The sequence below is a fragment of the Drosophila tropicalis genome, unplaced genomic scaffold (assembly GCF_018151085.1).
Source record: "Drosophila tropicalis isolate 14030-0801.00 unplaced genomic scaffold, ASM1815108v1 contig_258, whole genome shotgun sequence".
Classification (NCBI taxonomy): Eukaryota; Metazoa; Arthropoda; class Insecta; order Diptera; family Drosophilidae; genus Drosophila; species Drosophila tropicalis.
The window spans coordinates 869,983-896,321 of NW_027172710.1; the positions used below are offsets into that span (position 1 = coordinate 869,983).

General features: G+C 38.7%; 1 protein-coding gene across 1 annotated transcript in view; it reads left to right on the forward strand.

Annotated features, from left to right (window-relative positions):
• The window catches only part of Npc1a (Niemann-Pick type C-1a), a 379,153-nt gene that overhangs the window by 206,997 nt on the left and 145,817 nt on the right, over positions 1–26,339 (forward strand). Inside the window, exon 6 of the mRNA XM_068283957.1 lies at positions 7,047–7,265. Within this exon, the coding sequence (XP_068140058.1) occupies positions 7,047–7,265 (219 nt within the window). The remainder of the gene's footprint in view (positions 1–7,046; positions 7,266–26,339) is intronic.

The window sequence follows — 26,339 nt, forward strand, 5'->3', positions numbered from 1 at the left end:
GTGTTTCAAATCTGTTGAGGAACGAGTGTTTTATACGGTTTTTGATTAGGATACCAGCCCCGCCATGAGCTTTTCCGTCTGGATGGTTTGTTGCATAGAAGGTATATTTTGGTATTTGAAAATTATTTTTTGATGTTAAATGTGTTTCCGAAATCAGCAAAACGTCGATTTCACTTGAGTCTAGGAATAGTTGCAGTTCATTTTTGTGCTTGGAGATGCCGTTAGCATTCCAAAGACATAGACGTAGGGAAGCCATTATTTATTCTCGATAAGCTTCTGGATAAGCAGGTTTTGATTCCGCATCAGTTCTTGCATACAGTTTTGCATGAACGTCATAAAAGTGGTCATGTTTTGATTGAGTGAGATCAATAGGGCTTCTAAGCCACTTGGAATTTGCTGGCCAAGCTCTGGTGCGCTAGGTTGCGGATTCTGTAGATGGTGGAGTGACGGGGTCTCTTTTGCGGGCTCCGTCTGTCCAGTTCGGAGCACACTAGCGAAGGATACACTAGGACTGTATGTAGCAGGCAAGTTAGATGATCTAACAGCCTTGGCAAAGAATACCTCCGGTGTAGTTTTAGAGGCGTTGACGGTGATTTTTGGTCCAGCTGGGGGTTTGCGCCCGTTTAGGTGAGATTTAAGATCCTTGAAGACAGGACATCCTCTGTAGTTGGCCGTGTGGTTCCCTCCACAGTTACTGCATAATCTTAGTGCGACATTGTTTCTGTCCTTGGTGCAAATGCCATCTTTATGATGTTCGCCACAGCCAACACACACTGACCTGAGATTGCAGTTGTTAGAGGTGTGGTTGTATTCCTGGCAGTTTTTACACTGCGGTGGTTGGTGTCTCTTATGGGGCTCCTCTACGGTGATTCTTCTGTGCAATAGGAGCTGTAGGTTGTAGATTGGGTGCACTTCATTTGGCTTCGACCGCTTTGCATCTGGTTGGAGCTCGATTTTAAAGAGCGGCTGTGCGACTTTGTTCCTGTTGATGATGTTGACAACGGATTTGACCGCAAACCCTTTTTCGACCAACGCGTCTGCTATTTCTTGAGTAGGGACCGATGGCTCAATCCCCTTCAACACAACCTGGAGCCCTTTACTGCTTTTTAGTTGGTAGGTATAGAAGTTGATGTTAGCATTACGGAGGTACTTTTCGATGATGCGGAAATTGTCCTCAGTTTGGGTTTGGCATTTAATTTCTTTAATGTTACCCCTATTGAGAGGGGTTACAACAAAGTTATTTGCCCCTACTATTTCTACTAGCTTCGAAATCAGGGCGCTGCAGTTGGCTCCACGGATGTATAAGGGGGGTGGTCTAGCCGATTTAACTTTATCTACAGCGCCGGCTTGATCATCTTGCTGATCGGCAAGAATTTTAAAACGATTCCCGCTAAGGGGTGCTACTCGTTCATTTGGTTTGGTTATTTTCGGCGTGTTGCCACTTTTTTTCTTTTGCGGGCTTAGCTTCCGCTTAGTTATTTTAATATATCTATCCATTCCAGTTTGGACAGAAGTCGTTGGGTTTACTATTGTGGCTGACTCAGGGCGACTTGTCGTTGACGGCTTGAGGCAGGTCAATACTTCGGCAGACGCTGCAGTAGTTGCTGTCAACGAGCTGACGGTGCTGGTCGGTGCAATCGGTGACCCAGTTATCGTTATTGATGGAGAAGCACACTGCTCTCTCCACGGTAAGTTGCTTTTGATTGCTGAGTGGCTGGCACTTTCGGTGTTATTGCTTACGCTAGCATTCAGTGGGGTCGGCGACACCACCGAAAAGTACGCGTTGTTGCGTTGGACCGAGAGTCGACGCTCACGTTGTTGTTGTAGAATTAGTTCTTGTAGCTGTTGCTGTTGGGGATCGAGAGAGCTTGGGCCCGAATTGGTGGATATGTCTTTTGTAAAGATTACGCACTTTGTTGTTGCAACTTAGTATTTATTGCTATTAGCAATTGCTATTTTAGCAATCTAATAGCAATATGATTGTAAATAGGCGTCTCTGGGGCGACTGAGAGCCCTACACAAATTTTTGCAAACGCGGTCTTTTTTTACACTCAATTTTTGCGGAGTGCATTAAGAAACACGTCTGTACACGGCGGCAGTTAAATTATTAAAGTGATGTACAATCTAAATTCCCGTTGGCTAGCGATATTACCAAGTCTTATATGTATGGCGATGATGTCCTGGCAGCGGCTCACAATGAAGCAACTGCAATCGCAATGGTCAATAAACTTCAAGACGCTCTTGGTTCAGCTGGCTTTCCTTTGCGCAAGTGGACATCGAATGTGAAAAGCGTGCTCAGTTGCATTCCAAAATGTCATTTGCTGAATGCTGATTTCAAGGATCAGGTTCCGTCTATCATTAACCGGTGGCAGCATCTGAAGGCTGTGAGTCAGCATTTCTGCACCCGGTGAAAAGACGAATATCTATAGGAGCTACATAAGCGCAATAAGTGGCGATTCCATTCTAAAAATCTTGAAGTCTGCGATCTGGTGGTACTTATGGACGACAATCTTTCATTTAATGAATTGCGTCTCGGGCGAATGCACCAAACGTACCCTGGCAGTGACGGCAACGTCCTACGTCCAACGTCGCTATGAAATTTACATATGTGATAATATTAGATATAAAACCCCAGATCCCATTTGAATCGGATCGGATAAATATAATACAAGTCACAGTCAATATAATAATCTCTGCTCTGCTCCCAGCTCTGCCGGCAGCGCTGCTTGCTGTTAAGTACGTCATACGTCATCAACAGAGCACATTCATACACACACAGATGCAACGCTACATAAACTGTATGTGTAAGCGTGCGTTGCGTTGCTTAGGGAATAAGGAAAGAAGAAGAACAAATTGTAGTAAAAAGAGTAAAACTGTTTTGTTTGTATATTGATGAATTGAGTTGCAGGGAAAGAAATTTCAAAACGTAAAAATAATACTGCCAAGGACTGCAAGGGTATATATACTTCGGAATAGCCGATGTTAGCTTCTTTGATATTTTTAAAGAAAAAACATGCTTGGAAATATTTTCTGACTTTGACCTTGAATATTACAGCACCGCGAACACCAAGCACTTTTGACGAACATTCATTTTGAAGCTTAATGTATTCTTTATCATAAACTTTAAATTTTCAAAATCGCTTTATCGGTTTAGAAGCTATGATTTTTGCAATGTAAAATGCCAAAAGGCCCCACTGTGCGACGTCGCACTAGTAGTTGTTTCAAAAGAGCTGCATAACGTCGAAGAAGCTGCAAACACGGCATTGTTCCGAATTACAGACTGGCTGCGCTTAGTAAGCTTGACGCTGGCTGCCCGAAACTGCGAAAATGCAGGTAGAAGGTAATACCATCAAATCAAAAAAAAAGCCATACGATACCTCGGTGTATGGATAGATACACGGCTATCATTCCGTGAACACCTCATGCACCTTCAGTTGAAGGCTTCAAAGTCGATGCGGGCTCTCTCTCGCAACAATCTAAACACGAGATGACCCAAACAAGAGAGACACATGTTATTGATGAGCACGACTAGATCAATTATTCTAAATGCAGCACCAATATGGGCGCACGCCATGACTGTTGCGAGCTATAGCAGGGGAACTAGATCAACTTATCGCCTCTGCGCTCTACGAGTATGCAGCGCCTTCCGTACAGTCTCGGATAATGCAGCATTAGTAATAGCAGAAATGGCGCCAATTGATCTGCTCGTGAAGGAACAGGCAACCGCCGTGAACGAAGTGAACAGAGGAGTAAGTAAAAATGAAGCTGGGGTGGCGGTCAAAAACGAAACCCAAACACTTTGGCAGTTTCGCTGGCACCAATCCCAACATTAGTCGATGAACAGCAACTTCTACTTGACACAAGCCCTTAGTGGTCATGACTGTTTCCGAAAATACCTACACAGGTTTGACCATGACGCATAGCCAACATGCCCATGCCGGAGAAGAATACACCGAGGATGCAGAGCATGTATTGTTTACCTGTAGCCGCTTTGCTAAAGAACGGCAAAACTTTTTCAATAATATCGACAGTTCATTATGCGTAGACAACTTCACAGATGAAATAATGGCAAGTCCCAGCAACTGGAACGCAATCAACGCTTTTGTAAGCTGCGTGTAGCTGAACGCCAAAGATCTGCTAACACCTTTGCGAAGCACTGCCCCTACGCCGTTCCACAAAGGACAGCAGGTTTAAAGTCTATCCTATTTATATGTTTCATGTTAATGTTTGTTAAACGATGAATTATTGTATATAGCATAATTGAGTTATTAAATAAAAATAAAACAAAAGAAAAAAAAAAACACATTAGTGCACACATACAACTACATTTTTTAGTGCTCTTCTGTGCTGGGCCCTGCTCTAGTATTGTTTTTGTTTGCGTGGTGTTGAAGAGAGCGACTCTATTTTTATGTCTTTTCTTTTGATCTTGCTCGGTGGTGGCTATTTTGCGATTGTGAAAAATTTTTGTTGTTGTGTGTTTTAATAGTAACAAAATTCTCGTTGTTTTCTCCTTTGCTTGTTTTGTATACGCCTCTCCTCAATTATACATTTTTCCTTTTTATTTACATATTGATTTACTGTTGCCTGTGTAACAGTGTAATGCCCTTTAAACATGCCGTTTATACAGTAAAACTGCGGGATAATATTTCACATATTTGTGGCCTGAAATGGGGCTGTGATTCGTGTTGTGGCTCAAGTTGCGAAGTTTTATGAAGCGGACTAGAGAAGCATTTAAAACCCTGGCGTTCATAGACTCCAAAAAGAGCTTTTGGCGATAGAGGTTAAAAAAAAATCGAATCTTTTGATTGAGTCTCCGACGCGAAAGAGGGCCTTTGGCACCTCGATCTTTAGCAGTTCCGGCTTCCGGTAATGACCCGATTTCACCATATGCACAGCAGCTGCAATCGTTTAGAAGTCCGGCTTTGGCAGGTGTGGAGTTTCTTCCCATTTCCCTTAGGGAAAGTATCCCACCTACCAATACGATATCGGTTGTAGTTTCCGAAATATTGCCAATAAAGTAGATACAAGAGGAGCTGGTAAAGTGTTGGCTGCTTTAGCTATTGCTGCATCTGCTGTTTCTGCTACTGCTGTGCCTCGCACTTTTAGTTCCCTTGTTGTAGTTTTACCTAAAAAGCAAAAGCATTTTTATTTCGAGGCTTGATCCCAATACTACGGGCCCTTTTTACCTTATTGTAAAATAGTATACAATAAAAAAAAAAGAATCGGCTTCCTATTAGCCTGCTACCTGCCTCTGCGAATAACATTCCTTCCGGCTCGTCTGTTCCTGTTGGCGAGTAAAAAAACGAATTTCGTCCCTAACTCTGCCCTATCAGAACGTACGGGGACTAAAGTCTAAACTCTCTAGACTATATGTACAAATGTAGATAGTTTAGCTTTTGACTTTCATATTCTTCCCTTTACTAAAACTTGGCTGAAGCCTAATATTGCCGATGCTTCAATTTTACCTCAAAATGTTAAACATATAGGCATGATCAGACTATCCGTAATGGTGGTGGTGTTTTGATTGCTGTTGATTCAGCGTTCTCGTCTGAAATTGTCCAGTCTTCCAATCAGTAGATTGAATTTGTTTGTATTAAGGCAATAAAAAGGCATGACGACAAGATGACTAGAGAAAGTTGGGTTTTGCGGACACTAAAAGTCAAGTGCCAAAGTCGAGCTGAACCAAACGACGATTGTCATTTAACATATTGTAATCACTATTAAGTCGTATTTTCATGTAAACCGCCATACCGCCATATCACCGGTTATAGTTGGGGGTCTCTCCAAGCCCAGTTCGTTTTTTGTAGCCTCTTACCGATAAGACATTTAGGAGACATATATCACTTTTTTCTTTCACTTTGAAAGCCGGAACATTTTAGATACTGGTGTGAATTTTAGAGTGTTCTAACATCTTTTGACTTTTTCGCAACATTTGGAATATATTGCGGGCTTAACAAAATATGAATGGATAATCTATTGTTGAAAAAAATGAAATTTGTTCGAACATCGCTAAATAATTTTGTTCTTAAATCTAATTTTACTATTTATGGTTTTTATACCCTTGCAAAAAAGGGTATATTAATTTTGGTCAGAAGTGTGCAACGCATAGAACGAAGCATCTCCGTCCATACAAACTATATATATTCTTGATCAGCACGACGAGACAAGTTCAAATAGTCATGTCCGTCCGTCCGTCCGTTCGTCCGTCCGTCCGTCCGTCTGGATCAACGCAAACTCCTCCTAGACCGTAAGAGCTACAGAGCTGAAATTTTGCACGTAGGCTTGTATATACTGGGGTTGTATATCTCGGATTTAGCCGAATCGGACCACTATATCATATAACTCCCATACAAACCCCAAAGTCACGAACAGTGACTTTTCTCAATAACTTCGTTAATTTCTGTGCTATTATCGTAATATTAGAGAGTTTATTACGCTTATAAACGACTGTGCCAAATTTGATCAAGATCGGATGACTATATCATATAGCTCCCATAGGAACGATCGGTCGAAAACAGTGACTTTTGTAAATAACTTCGTTAATTTTAACGCGATTGTTTTCAAATTAAACATTTGTTAGTTTAATATATCTGTTAATGACTGTACCAAATTTGATCAAGATCGGGTGACTATATCATATAGCTCCCATAGGAACGATCGGTGAAAAACAGTGACTTTTGTAAATAACTTCGTTACTTTTAACGCGATTGCTTTCAAATTAAACATTTGTTAGTTTGATATATCTCGTAATGACTGTGTCGAATTTGATAAAGATCGGGTGACTATATCATATAGCTCCCATAAGAACGATCGGTGAAAAACAGTGACTATGATCAATATCTTCGTTATTTCCTATGACTGTAGGCCTTTCTTTCGCAAGCATAAGCCTTTTTAGATAAAACGTTCTTCCACATTGATGGCTAATAGGTAAGGAAAGAGTTACCAAAAAAGTTGGAAGGGTATACAAACTTTGATGCGGTCGAAGTTAGCCCCGGCCCTCTGGTTTTTATTAACAAGTTAATGTTGGTTTATTTATTTATTTTTAGGTATCTGTGCCACAGACTGGTCAATTAGCTTTAGATCTCATGTGTGGAGTGTATCCTGCATCACGGTGCAGCCCTACGAAATGGTTTAGTTATATGGGAGACGCAAATAATCCGTATGTGCCGTTTCAAATAACATATATTCAACATAAAACTAATTCTTCCGAAGATGGATTTATTCCTTTAAATTCAAAAACCACACCCTGTAATGAAGCAGTTACGGTAAGTTAATTTTTTTCGCACTTTTATGGAACAGGTATGTTACTTGAATTCAACACGACTTAAAAAAGTCCCAAGTGATTCAAAATTTTATTTCCATTTTATGCAATCCCACTGCTCTTCACGAATCAAAAAATACTTTTGAATGTACGTCTATTATTCCTGGCAATTTACATGGCTCATTGTATTTCCCATTACATGTATTTCTCTGCATTTATTGAATACGAAATTTCCAATAAAATTTATTATTTTATAGTCAAAAAACTACAGGAGAAAATCGGGAAACTTGGTGACTTTAGCTTTGTTAGTTTTTGATAAAATCAGTTTTGTTTAATTTGCGGGGGCGGAAGTGGGCGTGGTAAAATTTTTAAATATCCAATATCTGCGCGTCTATTAAGCTAGTCTACATACCAAATTTGATGTCGGTAGCTGTCATAGTTTTTAAGAAAATACGTTTTATGTGAATTCCGAGGGCGGAAGGGGGCGTGGCAAAAAGTTTGAACAATTAACTTCTGCGCGCTAACTAAACGAGTATATAAACCAAATTTCTCTAGCTGTTATACTTTTTAAGAAAAATAGTTTTATGTGATTCCTGGGGGCGTGGCCAAAATTCCAATTAACATTTACATACTACACGAGTATACATACCAAATTTGTTGGCTCTAGCTCTTAAAGTCTCCGACATCTGCGTGTTCATACAGACGGACGGACGCACAGACGAACATGGCTAGATAGACTCGGCTGTTGATCCCTATCAAGAATATATATACTTTGTAGGGTCGGAGAAGCTCCTCCTGCCTGTTACATACATTTTGGCGACTTAAATATTTCATCTCACCCTATGGGTGTATGGTATAAAAAAATTAAATTTTACATACTTTAATACTTTCCGTGTGCCAAAATCCTAATCCCGTTCGGGTGGGTTTTTTTATTTTCTATCGTTTGTATTTCCAAATCCTTGCTTTTAATCCAAGCTATGATCAATATCTTCGTTATTTCCTATGATTGTAGGCCATTCTTTCGCAAACATTAGCCTTTTTAGATGAAACGTTCTTCCAAGTTGCAAGGGTATACCAACTTTGACGCGATCGAAGTTAGCCCCGGGCCTCTGGTTGTTTATACTTGTCGATGAAGTGGATAAGCAAGCTTTAAAATAAAATTCTATACACATGATTCTGTTCTGATTTGGAGCAGTTCTGCTCGTTTTTGATAAACCAAAATTAGATTTATCTGTTTCCGCAGGCTTTTCTAATGAAGTAATTAAAAATTCAATATAGTATTTTTGAAACATTATTACGCAATTAGAACTGTAAACAATCAAGCAACATGCAGGAAAGACTATATATGTACATCTGATAAGTAAATATATAATCTATCCATTAATTAATAAATAAAATTAGATTAAAATGAAATTATTTAATGTAGTGTTTCGTCTTATTGTTTACACTTTTTGTCGTCTTAGATTCCTCTTTGACGTCTTACTCTTACAGCTTCTCGTCTTAAACTTTTTATCTTCTTGATTCCTGTGTGTCGCTTTTCACTTCATCTTTTTTTTTACTTCCTTTTTGGCGCCTCTGGCATTATGAATTCATAATCTGTGAAGTATATCCTATTGCATATTAAATTTTGTCAAAGTACGATCCTGAAAAAAAGAATTATGCGACGCTATCCTAGCAGACGACCCGTGGTACAGCGCTAGAATACGCATGTGGTTGTAAAAAAAATGAGTTCGATTATTGAATGATGCCCTGTTCCCTGACTTATTCGTCTTATTTGATTTGTGGATATTTGTGTGGGTGTTTGGAAATTGCGTCTTCGTGCTTAGTTCTGATGTTTTTGGCTTTATTGTACTGGTAAAGGTCTAATTTTCCCCGTTCCTATACTGGATATCGCTAGAATCATGCAATATATTCTTTAACTTTTCTATTTCTTCTGAATTTAAATGATCAAGTGTAAATTTGTTTCTTTCCTCGATACGGTTACTTATTTCATGTGCGAATGCTTCATACTTTGAAATAGAATTTATAATTTAATAATGTTACACTATTTTTTTAATAGTTAATAACGGCCTGACATATGTACTTTGAAATATTTTTTACCTAATACTATGTATCATATGTTGATAAAAATTTATGGCAATAAAATTTTTGATGGTTGGGATAAAGTTTGCTTGGTGCAAAGATATGCTCTATTATTCCTTTTATTGTTTAAACACTCAATTTTTCTAATGTTTCTGGAAAATTGAAATAATTTTCGTTGATAATATTTATTGAACATGTTATTGATTTTTAGTTGGACATAGTAGTTTGATTTTACATATTCGGTTGATCTGTTTGATCCACTTGATCTGTCTGAACTGTCTGATCCGAGGCTTGATTGATAATAAGTTTCAGACCATTCCATTCTACTCTGACAACTGGTACTTTCTCTTTGGCTTTTAGTAGGTTGATTTAAAATACGGTTTTTTTTCTGAGGTTGATTCTGAAACTTATAATTAAGGGTATTTTCTTGTCTGCCTTGATTAAGATTTTGTTGAAATTCTTTTGGAAGCTGTTGGTTATTTTGGGGATTGGGATGATTTGAATTATTGTATTGGTAGTTTTGTCTATAATAGGTTTGCCCTGAGTTATTTTGGTTTGATTTGTAATTAAAATTTCCTGAATTACTTTGATTGTTAGTTTTTATATTGACCCTCTCTCTGGGCTACTTGTTTTAAATTAGACACTGTAGCTATATCAAACTTTGCCAATGTCTTATAAATTTTTTTTTGTTAACCTTTTGATAATGACATCTTTGACTGTGTTATTCATGGCATTTTGTGTATAAAATGGTATTGACGGCATCGCCCTCTAACGCTAAAAAAAATAATAAATAAGCAAAATTGATGATAGAAATAAAAAAAAAAAAATAAATATAACATTTTTAAGCTGAAAAATTGTTAGCGAAGCAATACGAGTTGCATAAAAGGTTCAAGAAGATAGAAGGGTTAGATGCTAGTAAGTAAATCAGCAAAATTCTTAACGTAAGTAATGGACATACAAAAGCAATAGGTTAGTTACCATAGAAAAATGCTACAGAGTGGCGACACCGAACACCTCTATTTCACAGATGGAAAATATGAGGAAAGTTTAGAAATGGCAGCCAGGTCACTAGCCAAAGAAGAGTCAAGCAGGCAGGGCACTGGTGGTTCGGAAAATAGTGAAGCAGATGAAACGATGTTAGAATTTTTTGAGGACAGCAACGGAGAGTCGCGGGGAAACGCGACCTCCAGTAATGAGAACGCTTATGTTAGCCAGGAAAAATTTCAAGAAAAGGTCCGTCAGCTCCAGCAATATTTGGACATGGTCAGCAAAGATTTACGTATGATAGACAATAGAACAGGTGAATAGGGATTCCGGAGGAGAAGAATAACCCAATCTTCATTCGTTGAATTCAAAATATGAACTGATTTTATTAACAAAAGTATGAAGTTTATATAGGGAATCTTAGGCTCTAGGAGGTAACAATTGTTCTTAAAATATCTTATTCTAATGAGACTCAAACCCAAGATTTCGGGGGTTGAAAATTATTATTATTTTGGGCACGGCTTCGGCCACTTGACATCCTGCCGTTGTGATCTTTTGGGTTAGTTTAGAATTACAGGTGTTTTTCTACAATGTGTGTGGCTGATTGTAATTCTAGTCATATGCTAGATTAGTTGTTTGTGACAAAAGTACATTTGTATTATAATTTCTTTAGTGCATCTGATTTGCTGAAGCCGCTTCAGATGAACACGATGTTTATTCTTAAACAACAGGCGAAATGTATGTTAAGAAAATAAAATTCTTGTTCAGGAAGATACAGATGTGCCAAGCTTATATATGATGAACTATACATATGTAATGAAACGTTTAAAGAGGTCATAGAAGAATTGGAGTTCCACCTCCAGAACACCATTGTAGCGTTACAAGAGAAAATAAACGATCAGAAAAATTTGAAAGTTGAGAATGTTACTGTGAGAGGCAAAGTACCGGTGTTGCCAAAAATTCAGGTACATACATTTTCTGGAGAGCAGTTGCAGGGCATAAGGCGCATAAGTGCTATAAGTTTAAACATTTTATACCTATGGAAAGGTATGAAATGGTAAAAAAGTACAGCTTTGCACAAGATGAAAAACGCGAAATCCTTTCTTCTTAAGGTTAAGGCAATTGTATATATATACACAAATCATAAATAAAGATTGATGGCCTACTAGGCCAAAACACTCAATTTGGTTTGATCGTCTCGGGATGCAACAAATCAAAAAGTAATAAATCTGTAGTGGCAACAAAAATAGATGTCACAGGTTTTAAAAACACAATTCAAAAGAAATACAACCACGAACCTCAAGAAATAAGTCAGCATTTGACTCCTTCGGCAGGACCTCACCTTAAAGGTAAGATAAATGCTGAGGTAAAAGAAATAGTTTTTTTAAGTAAAAAAGAAATAAATAAAAAGTAAAATAAAATCTGGCGAAAAAAATTATATAACCCAGAGCCAGTACAAAATGAGAATATTCAGATGGTTCTGGCTAAATTAAATAATGATCATCTAAAAAATAGTGTCAAAATAGATTCGGGTAACAAATTGTCCGAATTGTCAAATTGTTAAAAAGAATAAACGCTCTAATTTCAGCTATCAGCAAAATGTCAAAACGGTGGAGCAAAAGCCGCATTAGCTCAAGCCGAAAGGTAGAAGTAGTTGGCCTTCAAAGTTTGGGTGGGTAGATATTCCGAAATAGAAATTTTTAATAATTGGGCTATATTAGTAAACCAATATGGTTGGTAAACAATACAACAGAATTGGAAAGAATAGGAAGTCAGTTATAAGCAACATTATATTGAATTGCTAAAGTTAACTTCCATCATGTAGCTGGTCATACTTCTCTAACAACAGTTATCTTACTAATGACAATATTAATATTAATTTGTATAAAACAACTAACTATAATAATAAAAACCAAATGTCGCATTTGGCTGCCCTTTGCAGAATAATCATCGTGTTCATCTGAAATGGCTTCACGAAATCAGATGCACCTAAGAAATATACAAAACGAAACAAAAACATTAAACAAAAAAAGGTCGTAGATTCATATGACAATTACACTATGCAACAGATTGAAGGTTATTGAAATCAAACCGCACCGGACCTTTTTTTTCTGAAAGTTCATATATTGAATAGGAAAACCCTATTTGGGTTTTTCAAAGTAAGCTCGTTTTTTTTTTATAGCGAGTTGAAATTTTTTATTTTGGGGGTAATTTTTTGTGTGTCATATGAGCTAAATATGAATTATATGTCGATTTCTTCTTCATGCATACGACTTAAATCATCCCCATTTATTGTAGAAATATTGTTAATGGTTAAATAAATTCATTTTTTGAATGTTATATAACCCAAAATGACTTTTTCAGCTACAGTTCTAGAAAAACTTACAATTAAGCCCTTTTTTAGAGTAGTTTTGGAAGTGTTTAAGAATAAACATCGTGTTCATCTGAAGCGGCTTCACCAAATCAGATGCACTAAAGAAATTATAATACAACTGTAGGTACTTTTGTCACAAACAACTAATCTAGCATATGACTAGAATTACAATCAGCCACACACATTGTAGAAAAACACTTGTAATTCTAAACCAGAGCCAGGCACTCATATCCCCCCTGTAACCGAACGGCTGCCGAAGTCCTCACACAAAAAAATCAAGAGCATGAGGGTGGATTTACTTTTCCTCAGCATTTCGACGCAAGCAGATCTATGTCGCTTTGTTGAGAGATGACACATGAAAAAATTGATCGCTACTTTGTTTTTCTATCTTTCTCTTGCATCAGAGGCAAAATTTTGTCAACTTTCATTTTGCGCAGTGTAAAGCAACACACGCAGACAAGCAAGTGCACACATACAACTACATTTTTCTAGCGCTCTCTTTGTGCCGGGCCCTGTTCTAAACTAACCCAAAAGATCACAACGGCAGGATGTCAAAATAATAATAATTTTCAACCCCCGAAATCTTGGGTTTGAGTCTCATTAGAATAAGATATTTTAAGAACAATTGTTACCTCCTAGAGCCTAAGATTCCCTATATAAACTCCATACTTTTGTTAATAAAATCAGTTCATATTTTGAATTCGACGAATGAAGATTGGGTTATTCTTCTCCTCCGGAAACCCTATTCATTTTGGTCCTTCGAGAAAAAGGAACTCTGTAGTTTTCCCCCACCTGTGGTGAGAGACTCAGAGAATGAATCAGCTCCTTAAAGTCTGAATTCTTATGATAAGATCAGCTAAAGGTAGCAAAAGAAAGAACTCTGTAGTTTTCCCCCACCAGTGGTAAGAGACTCAGAGGTTCAATCAGCTCCTTAAGAGTTTGAGATCTAATGCAAGTGTAAATGCTTAGACCAGCTAAAGGTAGCAAAATAAATAACTCTTGTTTTCCACCACCAGTGGTAAGAGACAGAGTATAAAATTAAAGCAAAATATTATTGCTTAATAAATAAAAAGTGCGTGCGACTGAGTGTATAAAGGCAGTTTGGCTAGTCGAGCAACTGTAATAATTTCCGCGGCGGGAAAAAAAAAAGAACAATATAAAGTTCGTGTGTGGCGTATTCGAAGCGCTAATATCGAAAAAAAAATTAACTAGTGTATAGGTATATACATATGTATGTACACTATATGTAGTTGCAACAGCAGCAGAGCAACAAGATAGTTGCAAAGAAGGGGTTGGAAAACTGCCAGCATAAGGAAATCTGGTGCGATATCCGGCACCGGTACCGCCTGATCCCATAAGCCCTGGACAACAGCATCTGAGCGACGAAACAGTAAAAAATAAAAACGGCGAACTCTACCCATTGGCGGACAAGCAGCAGCAAACAGGATCATCAGATAAGATATAAATTAAAATAGTCATAAGTACTTACATCAACCTACATATTTTAATATTATCATTATAAATTATATCGATATCCTATAAGACAAAAATGTTCACTAATAAGGCTGCAAAAGTGTTAGAGAAGCAGGCAGGGTTACATACCAGGTTAAGGCAGTTGGAAGCACTAGATCCTAGAAGCATAACTAGCAAAGTTGTAGAGGAAGTAAAAGAGATAAGGAATCAATGGATACCTAATAACAAAAAATTGATTGAGACTGCTCCAAATTTCGATCATAATTATTTCAGAATAAAATACATGAAGAAGCGTTAACGATAGTTGCCAAAATTATAGCCACAGGAGAGTCAGAAAAACCAGGCACTAGTAAGTCGGTGTGCGTTGAAGCTGAGGCAAACATGTCAGAGATAGTTGATAATAGCATAGGAGAGTCGCGCGGGAATGCGACCTCCAGTAATGAAAACCCTAAGGTTAACCAGGAGATATTTATGGATAGAGTCCGACAGCTCCAGGAATATTTGGAGGTAGTAGAGTTGAAGTCAACAGGCAATGGGACATGGACATTATATATTAATAAAATTAACTATTTGTGGGAGAAAGTACAGGCATGTCAAGTAATAACAAGTGATGCAAAATTAAAGAATATTATGGATGATTTACAATTTGATGTACGAAATTCATTGTCAATGCTAGAAATGAAATTGAACAATAAAGAAAATTGTGAGAGTGAGAATGTTACCGTGAGAAGCGAATTACCGGTGTTGCCAAAGATTCAGGTACCCACATTTTCTGGATACGCTAGAGAATGGGACCTGTTTGTGGAGTTATTTACAGAATTAATTGAAAAAATCAAAGAAGCTAACATCGGCTATGCCGAAGTTTGTATGCCCTTGCAGCCCTTGGTAATAATAATTTTACATGTTCAAAATTTGTTTTTTGCAACTCAATTCATCAATATACAAACAAAACAATTTTACTCTCATATATGTAAATTTCATAGCATACTCGATTTTTATGAAAATGTTTCTTCTAGTTCTTCTATTACATAGTGGTCCGATCCTTATGGTTTTCATACTTTATTTTTGCCGGGTAATAAAAACCCACGAAAAAAATTTCAGCCCGATAGCTCTTAAGACGGCTGAGTAAAACGCGTACGCACAGACGGACGGACAGACGGACATGGCTATATCGACTCAGCTTGATCAAGAATATATATACTTTATGGGGTCGGAAACGTCTCCTTCTGTGCGTTACAAACATCTGATCAATTTTATAATACCCTCTGCAAGGGTATAAAAAGAGAAGATTAAAGTTTTACTCTTAAATTTAATTATTTAAAATCCGCGTTAAAGGGCGAAGCAAGGAGCATGGTAGCTCATCTATTGTCAGGTTCAGCTGACAATTACAGTGCCGCTTGGGAACTGTTAACCAAGCGGTATGAAAATAATCGCAGGGTATTTTCCGAGCAGTTAAATCGGATCGTTGATTTACCGATGATCAACAATGAATCCGCAAATAGTGTAAAAGGAGTGATTGACATAATTAATGAGTCAATACACTTAATTAAAATTAAAGCAAATTTGTCCGATGAAGTTGACGTAATACTCGCTCAACACATACTTCGGAAATTTGACAGAGAGACTACAGTTGTATGAGAGTCAGATTAGAAAAACAAGGCAAATACAATTGTATCGGATGTCATGGAATTCTTGGAGCAAAGATATTGCTCGCTAAGTGCCGTGAGAAAGGAAGAGAAAAAACCTTTAGAAAAAACTTCGGTTGCAGGTTTCAATGATAGTTGTCCGATCTGCAAAGGCCCCTGGCATAACGCACTTCCGTGCTATAAGTTTAAAGCGCTAACACCTCAAGAAAGGCTGGAAATAGCCAAAAAAGTACAATTGTGTACACGATGCTTGAAGCATTCAAGCAACAAGAGATGCAATAATGAAATGGTCTGCTAGGACGCGGAATCCACGGGATGATCTTCTTAATGTTGAGGCAGTCGTGTTGCCAAATTTAATGAAAGCTCTTCCTTTAAATATAGAAAACGTGGATATGTCAAAATTACAATCCTACGTACTTGCTGATCCTACCTTTAATAAACCTGGTAGGGTTGACATGATAATAGGGGTAGACGTATATACCCAAATCTTAAAAGGGGGAGTTAGAAAGATAAATGTCCTTCTAGGTCAAAATACTAAATTTGGTTGGATCGTCTCGGGATGCACCAAATCAAAAATGAATAAATCTGTAGTGGCACCAACAATATATGTTACAGGTTTTAAAAAGCGTTGGGAGAAGAAAAAAGGTAAATGTGAAAATAAATACAACACAAGTCTAAACAAACTCAAAAACAAAACAAGACAAGAAATAACCATTCGGGCCCCGGCAGGACCTCACCTTAGAGGTAAGATAAAAGCTGAGGTAAAAGAAATAAGTTTATGGCCCCCGGCAGGACCTCAGTTTAGAGGTAAAGTAAAATCTGGGGAAGAAAAAGTATATATCCCAGAGCCAGTACAAATTGAGAATAATCAGATGGCAATGGTTAAATTAAATAATGATTATCTAAGAAATAGTGTCAAAATAAATTCAGGTAACAAATTGTCCGAGGCTGTATTACAAAAAGGGACAACACTTAATCCGAATAACCACTCAAAATTCAAATACCAGCAAAAGCCACATTGGTTTAAGCCGAGAGGTAAAAGTAGTTGGTCTTTAAAGTATCCACCATATAAAAAGGCTAGAAGTCAGCACAGTAATACACATCAGGAGTGGGTAGATATCCCGAAACAAAAATTGTTAGGCGTCGGGCGATATTAGTAAACCAATTTGGTAAATCATATAAAATAATAGGAAATCAGCTATAAGAAGGATAACATTGATTTGCTAGGGTTAACTTCTCTCATGTAGCTCGTCATGCTTCTTTAGAAACAATTATCTTATTAATGACAATATTAAAATTAACCTGTATAAGACAACTACTATAAAAATAAATTCCAAAACGTCACATTTGGCGGCCCTTTGCAGAATGTTTAAAAATAAACTTCGTGTTCATCTGAAGCGGCTTCACCAAATCAGATTCACTAAAGAAATTATAATACAACTGTAGGTACTTTTGTCACAAACAACTAATCTAGCATATGACTAGAATTACAATCAGCCACACACATTGTAGAAAAACACTTGTAATTCTAAACTAACCCAAAAGATCATAACGGCAGGATGTCAAGTGGCCGAAGCCGTGCCCAAAATAATAATAAATTTCAACCCCCGAAATCTTGTGTTTGAGTCTCATTAGAATAAGATATTTTAAGAACAATTGTTACCTCCTAGAGCCTAAGATTCCCTATATAAACTCCATACTTTTTTTAATAAAATCAGTTCATATTTTGAATTCAACGAATGAAGATTGGGTTATTCTTCTCCTCCGGAAACCCTATTCAGGAAGTATTTTTAATTTATAACTATTTTTTGATAGAATTATATCAAGATTAATTTAAAACAACAAATATATTTTTTAATATAGAAAATTAGAAACGAGTTCTTTTTGGTTGTGGTTCATTTCCTTCATCAAGATCAAAGTAATCCGATTCGCCACTAGCCGACGGCCAATTCTGCCCTTATGGATCGCATAGTACAATACGTTCATACGCATATTTTGCATGTTTCTAGTCCCATTTCAATAAAATTTGGTAGTTTGGTAGAAATATAAAAGATTAATTGGTCTGCAGAATTTAGTTGCGATAGTCAAAAAATTGTAGTTGGCAATCAATTTTTTCTAAATTATGGAGACGGAAATGGGCGTGGCAAAATATTAAAGTATACAGATTCTGCGCGCATACTAAAAAAATCTACATTTTAAATTTGGTGACTTTAGCTTTGTTAGTTTTCGAGAAAATCTGCTTTATTTCATTTTCGGGGGTGGAAGTGGGCGTGTCAAAATTTGTGGACGTTTTACCCCGGCGAGTGATAAGCACGGATCAGTTTGTGAAAATTTTGTTACGGCATTTGGACATAACTTTAATTGTGGTCTTATATTTAAAGAGTCATGGGCGCCAAATACAGTTTGCAGAGCTTGTTATGTCGGGTTAGTTAACTGGATGTATAAAAAACAAAAAAAAAATGCCCTTTGGTGTACCAATGATGTGGTAGGAGAATATGACCCAAAAAATTTTTATGCTTGTGCCAACAATGTGACTGGACTTAACAAAAAAAAAGTCGAAAAACAAAGTCTACGTCTCCGTTGCGAGTGTGCAACTGCCCCTGGACCATTCCGAAAATATTCCAGTACCAAAATATCCAGACGCAGACAATGTTAGTCTTTACCCCGATGCGACTGTATTAGATGATTACTCCGTGTATATCCCCGAAACATCAGTATCAAATCACCCAGTTCTTATAAAACAAAGCAAGTTGGATCAAATGTTTTTAAAATTAGAGCTAACGCGGAGAAAATCTGAAATGTTAGCATCTTTTTTTAAATCCCATAACTTGTTAGCAAAAGGTACAAGAGTCATAGCGTATCGAAATCGCCACGAACACTTGAAAAAGCTCTAGATGCTATACTGGCCGAAATATGTTGGAGGACTAAGCAAATATTTCAATTCGAAGATGATGAAAATCAAATTGAAGAAGTGCAGAAAGATGAACGCTACTGAATGAAGTTCTCCACTAACGAATCGGATTACTTTGATCTTGACAAAGAAAATGAACCACAACCAAAAAGAACTCGTTTCTAATTTTCCATATTTCAAAATATATTTGTTGTTTTAAATTAATCTTGATATTGTTCTATCGAAAAATAGTTATAAATTAAAAAAACTTCCAAAACTACTCTAAAAAAGGGCTTAATTGTAAGTTTTTCTAGAACTGTAGCTGAAAAAGTAATTTTGTGTTATATAACATTCATGAAATGAATTTATTTATACATTTACAATATTTCTAAAATAAATGAAGATGAATTAGGTCGTATGCATGAAGAAGAAATCGAAATATAAGTCATATTTAGCTCATATGACAAACTAAAAAATACCCCCAAAATGAAAAATTTCAACTCGCTATAAAAAAAACGAGCTAACTTTGAAAAACCCAAATAGGGTTTTGCTATTCAATACATAAACTTTCAGAAAAAAAAGGTCCAGTGCGGTTTGATTTTTGGTGTTCCACAGTGGAAAAACACTTAAAGTTATAACAATGGCACAATATCAAGTTGCAAATGCTGAGCATAAAATATAAACAATTTTCAACACCCGAAAAACGAGGGTCATTAGAATAAGTATTTTTAAGAACAATTTGTCTAGTTTTTCCCTATTTTCATGCACTAATTGTCTTGCTTCATTAAAAGAATCGACAAAAATCATTGCATTTTTTTTTTTTCAAAGTATCATTTTGTATTTTTATATTTTGGTTTACGCATTTTAATATATGATTTCTTAAAGTTTTCCTTAATTTCATGAAGTTTTAAGAATTAGTTTTTTTTTATCCACGCATAAGGTTTTTTATTAAATAAATATACCCTTGCAAAAAGGCTATATTATTTTAATCAGAAGTGTGCAACGCATAGAAGGAAGCATCTCCGACTATAAAATGTACATAAAGTCATATATCTAACGTCAATACCCAATAACTTATAAATTTTTCGCCCCCTAAAATTTATAACGTTAAAGTAAACATCCGTTTTTATAAACACTTGCAATAACAATTGTCCCCCTCAAAATCAAAGCGTATGAAACACAGGCCAATAAAATCTGTTTTATTCATAAACAATTAAACACTTGCAATAATAACTGTCCCCCTAAAAGTCAAAAGCGTGAGAACGCTATTTCATCATTAATATTCGGGCCAATCAAATCGCATCAATATCAGTCATGCCACTGAAGGGCTCACAAATTTAGCCTATAAATAGACCTATAAGACATTTTTGTACCCTTGCAGAGGGTATTATAAAATTGGTCAGATGTTTGTAACGCACAGAAGGAGACATTTCCGACCCCATAAAGTATATATATTCTTGATTAGCATGAGAAGCTGAGTCGATATAGCTATGTCCGTCTGTCCGTCCGTCCGTCTGTGCAAATCAACTTCACGCCGCCATCTTAAGAGCTATCGAGATGAAACTGATATTGGTACTGATACTGGTATTTGAGCTACTTGTATCCCGGAGCAGATAAAGTATGAAAATTGTCAGGATCGGACTACTATATCATATAGCTGTTGTTCGGAAACCAACTGCCTAGTTAGACTGTTTAAGGCGATACCGCCTATTTGATTTATTGTTCAATATATTTGCAATTTGTATAAAGTTACAACCGGTCAATTCAATGGTCTTTCCTAAACTAAGCTTTCTACCCGATATCGATTACATACCGATACCAGCGAACTCGATAACAATTTCATGGTAATATGACACTGCAATTCGATAATTATCTTACTGCACTAACAATATGGAATACAAGTCAAATTTCTTATATGCTAACAATAATAATGCATTTCGTTCAGAAACATACCGGCGCCCCCTGAACTATTGGTTCAGCACATAGGGAGGGCCGCTACTTTGGTGATAGGGCGTTTGTAAGACCCATGGGCAGTAGTTACAGTAACTACCCGAATCAATCCATCGTCTCCAGGATGGACCGCAGAGACTCGTCCCAATATCCATTTGGTGGGTGGAAGATGTGGCTCCTTGAGCACCACAAGAGTTCCAACACAAAGGTTATTCTCTCTTGATAACCATTTGGTTCGGTTTTGCAATGATGTAAGATATTCCATATACCAGCGCTTCCAGAACCCCTGTACCATAGCTTGAAGTTGATTCCATCTCTCCACACGGTTGAATGTCATGTCTAAATAACAGGGCTCAGGTAGCGCAGTGTAAGGTGACCCGACCAGAAAATGAGCACGTGTGAGAGGATCCAGAGAGCTGTCACCGTTTGCGCACAGTGGTCTTGAGTTTAATACAGCTTCAATTTGCGCTAACACAGTAGACAACTCCTCAAAGGTCAGTGCGTTAGCGCCGATAACCCGACGGAGATGTAGTTTCACGGATCGCACTCCAGATTCCCATATGCCGCCAAAGTGTGGTGCTGACGGCGGTATGAAATGCCATGTGAGGCCTTCACTCGCGGCAAAACGAGCAAGTTCCTTATCTTTCATGTGATCGATTGCCAAACGTCTCATCTCGTCTAGCGCACGTCTACTTCCGTGAAAGGTGGTACCATTGTCCGAGTAGAGATCAGTGGGTCTCGTTCGGCGAGAAATAAATCGTTTAAATGCTGCAATGAAAGCGTTGGTTGTTAAGTCACTTACGACCTCCAAGTGCATTGCCTTTGTTGCGAGGCAGACAAATATAGCAAACCAAGCCTTTCCAATACGACCCTTATTCTCCTTGATTGCAATTGGACCAGCATAGTCTAGGCCAGTATGCTGGAAACACGGAGTTGCTTGAACTCTAGGTAGAGGCAAGTTACCCATTAGCTGAGTATGAGTTGCTCGTCGTTGCAAAAAGCAGAGCTTGCATTGAAAAACCACTCGGCGCACTAGATTACGTGCACCCAAAATCCAATATTGTTGCCGAAGAATAGTGAATGTGGCATCGACTCTAGTATGAAAATGTGTTTGATGAATGTGTCGAATTAATAACAAGCTGATCGGTGACTCCTTGGGCAGTAGAATGGGATGCTTTACATTGTAGTGTAGGGATGATCGTTCGATTCGGCCTCCGACTCGTACAATTCCTCTCTCGTCAAGGAATGGGCTGTACCGGATCAATCGAGATTTAATTGATAACGGCTCTTGTTTATTAAGCTTTTCATAGTCCTTGGAAAAGCTCTTGCGTTGTACGTGTTGCAGAAGTAGGCATCGTGCTGATTGTAACTCAACAGATGTAAGGTATGTTTTATCGGAGTGTGCACCTTTGCACCTAAGTCGCTCAATGAATCGGTAACAGTAGCTGGTTACCCTTAAGAGACGGCTCCAAGACGATAACTTGTTGATTAATAACTCATGAATGCTGTCCTCAAGCATTCCATGAAGCACAGTAATTGGCTGGCGTCGTTCCTCAGTCGCCATCTCAGTAAAGCTTTGGCCGCGTGGTTCAGATAGTGGCCATTCCGATTGTGGTTTGGTAATCCAAGAGGGTCCCTTCCACCATAACTCATGATTCAACAACTGAGATGGACTTAGACCTCGTGATGCGCAGTCAGCAGGATTCTCTTCAGAGCGAACATGGTTCCAGCAGCGACGTGGGTAGTCCTCCACAATTTCAGCAACTCTATGACAAACGTAGGTATTCCAACGACGGGGTGGCGATGATAACCAGTGCAAGACTATCTCCGAGTCAGTCCAGCAATGTGAGCTGGAAATGGGTATAGTTAGAGATTCTGTTACAAGTTTAAGTAATCGGCTAAGTAGAAGAGCGGCGTTGAGTTCAAGACGGGGAATAGAGATAGGCTTAAGCGGGGCTACTCGGGTCTTGGCAGCCACCAACCGACTCCGGTAACCATTCGTTGTACGAACGCGACTATAAATGACAGCGCCATAGGCTTGGGTGGATGCATCCGCGAAACCACAAAGTTCAATGTGCGGCGATGAAGCGGCTATGTATCGTGAAATTCGGCAGTGAGATAGTAGGGGTAATTCCTTTACGATTGCTTGCCATCGGCTTCGAAGAGTTTCCGGTATTGGGTCATCCCAGCTAATAGCGCTAAACCAGCATTCTTGGAATATTAGCTTTAACAACACAGTGGTAGGCGCAACAAAGCCCAGTGGGTCGAAGACCTTTGACAGATCCGATAATAGCGCCCGTTTGCTAGGGGCCTGTTTGGTTGCAATCATCGGTGTATTGACTAATAACTCATCTCGACCAGGATTCCAAGGAATGCCCAAAATTTTAACGTTGTCCTCGATCGACGCATGTCCATGTAAACAATCTTCTTTTGGTATCGACTTCAAGAAACTCCAGCTGTTCGAACTCCATTTTCTTAACTTGAACTTTCCTTCATCTAATAAAGAAATCAGTTGCTCTTTTAATTTCATAAGTTCGCCAACTGAATTGCATCCAGTTGGAATGTCATCCACGTACGCATCGCGCGCCAGGACTCGCGCGGCTAGTGGATACTTCGCTTCATAGTCTATGGCCAATTGTTTCAAAACCCGTACAGCCAAGAAGGGTGAAGGCGCCAATCCGTAGGTGACAGTACGCAATCGATAATGCTGCATAGGGTCAATTGTGGAACTACGCCAGATGATCCGTTGATAGTTTGTATGATGGGGAGCAACCTCTATTTTGCGGAACATCTTTTGACACTCCGCTACTATCTTTTCCAGATCCATCAAACACCACTCGGCATTTGGTTGTGGTGCTTTCCGGTTTCAAGACGTCGTGATGCGGCAGATAGAAACAATCGTCGGGCTGCTCGCGCACTCTTCAGATACTCGTCCATGAAAGCGATATACTCTCTCTTGAGACTTGGGTCGCGACTAAACTTGCGTTCTAGTGCCTGCAATCGGCTAACAGCTTGTGGAAGGGTTTCGCCAATTGGTGGCATTAGGTCTTTGAATGGGTATTCTACTACATACGTGCCAGTTTGGGAACGGGTGTGAGTGGTGATAAAGTGTTGCTCAGTCGGATCAAATATCTCCAATGTCGATGTTTTTGATGGAATGCTATCCATCTCCATGAAGGATCGCACCTGCGAATCGAGGTCCAGGTGAACATGTTGAGTGATTGCCAGTGATTGGTTTTCCCCGAATGTACTATATGGACCTGCAAGAGTCCAACCAAAAATTGTATTTAGTGCGATAGGAACGTTGTTACCAAAAGATCTTTGCTCTCCAGTACAGAATTTCCAGAGCTGATCTGATCCAAAAATGACATCTACCGCACCAACCGAAAGATGGATCAGCTAAGGGTAACTTCAAAATTTCCTTCCATTGCGTAGAGCTCATGTCCACGTTTTGAGCTGGGAGAGCTGATGTAAGGGTGCTGAGGATGTACGTCTCGACCTCAATGTTGTGTTCCGAATTGCAAGAGCAGATTCGAAACTTTACGAGTCCTCTGGTGACGCCGGCTCTGTTAGCCGCGAGACCACGACCTGGAACTTTTGCATGGGTGCGTCGCATCCCAATCCGCTGGACAAATGATTCCGTTGCCAATGAGACTGTAGACCCAGTGTCAAGTAGAGCTCGGCAAGTGAAGGTCTTGCCCCGAGCGTCTTTCACTGATGTAAGAATGGTGGGCAAAAGCGTTTGCGAACCTGCATACGGAATATTCTCCAGGGTGTGACGAGAAACTCTCTTGCTGTGCTTTGGAACTGTTACTTGATGACATCGTGTAGTTTGAACATGATGACTAATAATAGCCAGGGATTCATCGTTAGATCCTGGGCTCTCAGGCTGATGAACTCGCACCGCGCTATCTCTGAATTCACGGCCAGTCGTCTGCTGCGCTGCATGAATCAGGGTGTTATGCTTTCTTTGACATACTCGACATGTATTCTTTGAATGACAGGTTGCAATCCTGTGGTTTGGGCTCAAACAGTTGAAGCACAAGTTGGCACTCCTCACGTGTGCGTGTCGTGCAACTGCATCAAGTGCTCTGAATTGTTCACATCTTGATAGCGGATGAGCGGGCTGGCACAGAGTGCATGGCTCGATCAATGGCTGGGTTTCCGTGTTGACGTGATGAGTAGTAGCTATTCGTCGGCTGTGATTCGCTCGTGAAAGTTGGCTCGATTCCAACGTATCACCTCGGGAGAGCAGAAATTTGATAAAACTGTCGATCGTTACAGTGTAATCCTCAGATTCACTGTGCTCTGCCCATGCTTGCCGAGTGTTGTTGTCCACCTTTGCCAGTAGCACATGAATTAACCAGGGATCTCGATTCTCACACTCTAATGCTCTTAGTCCGCGAATTACTTCATCGGCTCCGTCAGCCAGCTTGCGAATCCCGCCAGAGTTTAGTACAGATGCCGTTGGGAGATTTAGAAAACTGTCAATGAAGGAACGAATGATTACATGTCTCTTATTGTAACGTTGGACCAGGCTGTCCCAAGCCTCACTATAGTTATCGTTGGTCACGGCAATGTGTTTAATCAACGAAAACGCTTCGCCAGACAAATAAGATTTCAGATAGTGAAACTTCTGACAACTGGTGAGATGCGGATCGCTGCCGATAGAACCAACAAACATATCCGAAAAATGTTGCCAGTCCTCATAATTGCCCGAAAATGTTGGTAGTTTGATCCGTTCATAGTGCAAGTTCACGTGGGTTTGTGATACGTGACCTTCACGTGCCTCTGTTACAGAAAACCGGTTGTTGAGCGATCTGGCGGATTGCACTTGCAGCTCCTCCCGCGCAACATTCAACATCGAGTAAGTTGCGTAGTGCTTTTCCTCATATGGATCAATGTCCACGTCCGGATCTTCCTAGTCCGCATTGTCTTTATATGTGTGCAACTCCTCTGTGAGTTGTAGAAAACGAAGGTAGTTTTCTTGCAGTTGTTGCAATCGTGTGTCATAACTTGCCACTGCGTGGGTTTTCTCGATGAATGTATTTGCATTGTGGTAAGCCCGCGTGATTTGGCTTTTGCAGTAACCACGTTTTTGCATAACTGTTTGCATCGCGAATGAGGTTAGACACGGTCTCTTCCAACTAAGTACCGTCTAACTTTACACAACTTGCAAAATATTGAAATAAATCAGCAGCTAGTATCCGGCTCGAAGGACCAAAAATTTGTATGTTCGGAAACCAACTGCCTAGTTAGACTGTTTAAGGCGATACCGCCTATTTGATTTATTGTTCAATATATTTGCAATTTGTATAAAGTTACAACCGGTCAATTCAATGGTCTTTCCTAAACTAAGCTTTCTACCCGATATCGATTACATACCGATACCAGCGAACTCGATAACAATTTCATGGTAATATGACACTGCAATTCGATAATTATCTTACTGCACTAACAATATGGAATACAAGTCAAATTTCTTATATGCTAACAATAATAATGCATTTCGTTCAGAAACAGCTGTAGAAGAAACATTTTCATAAAAATTGGAGTATCCCAATGAAATTTACTACGATGATAGTATTGGATATGAAAACTCAGATTCCAATTTCAATCCGATCGGATAAATAGAGCACAAGTTACAGTCAATATAAATCAGTTCAATCGCTGCCAGCA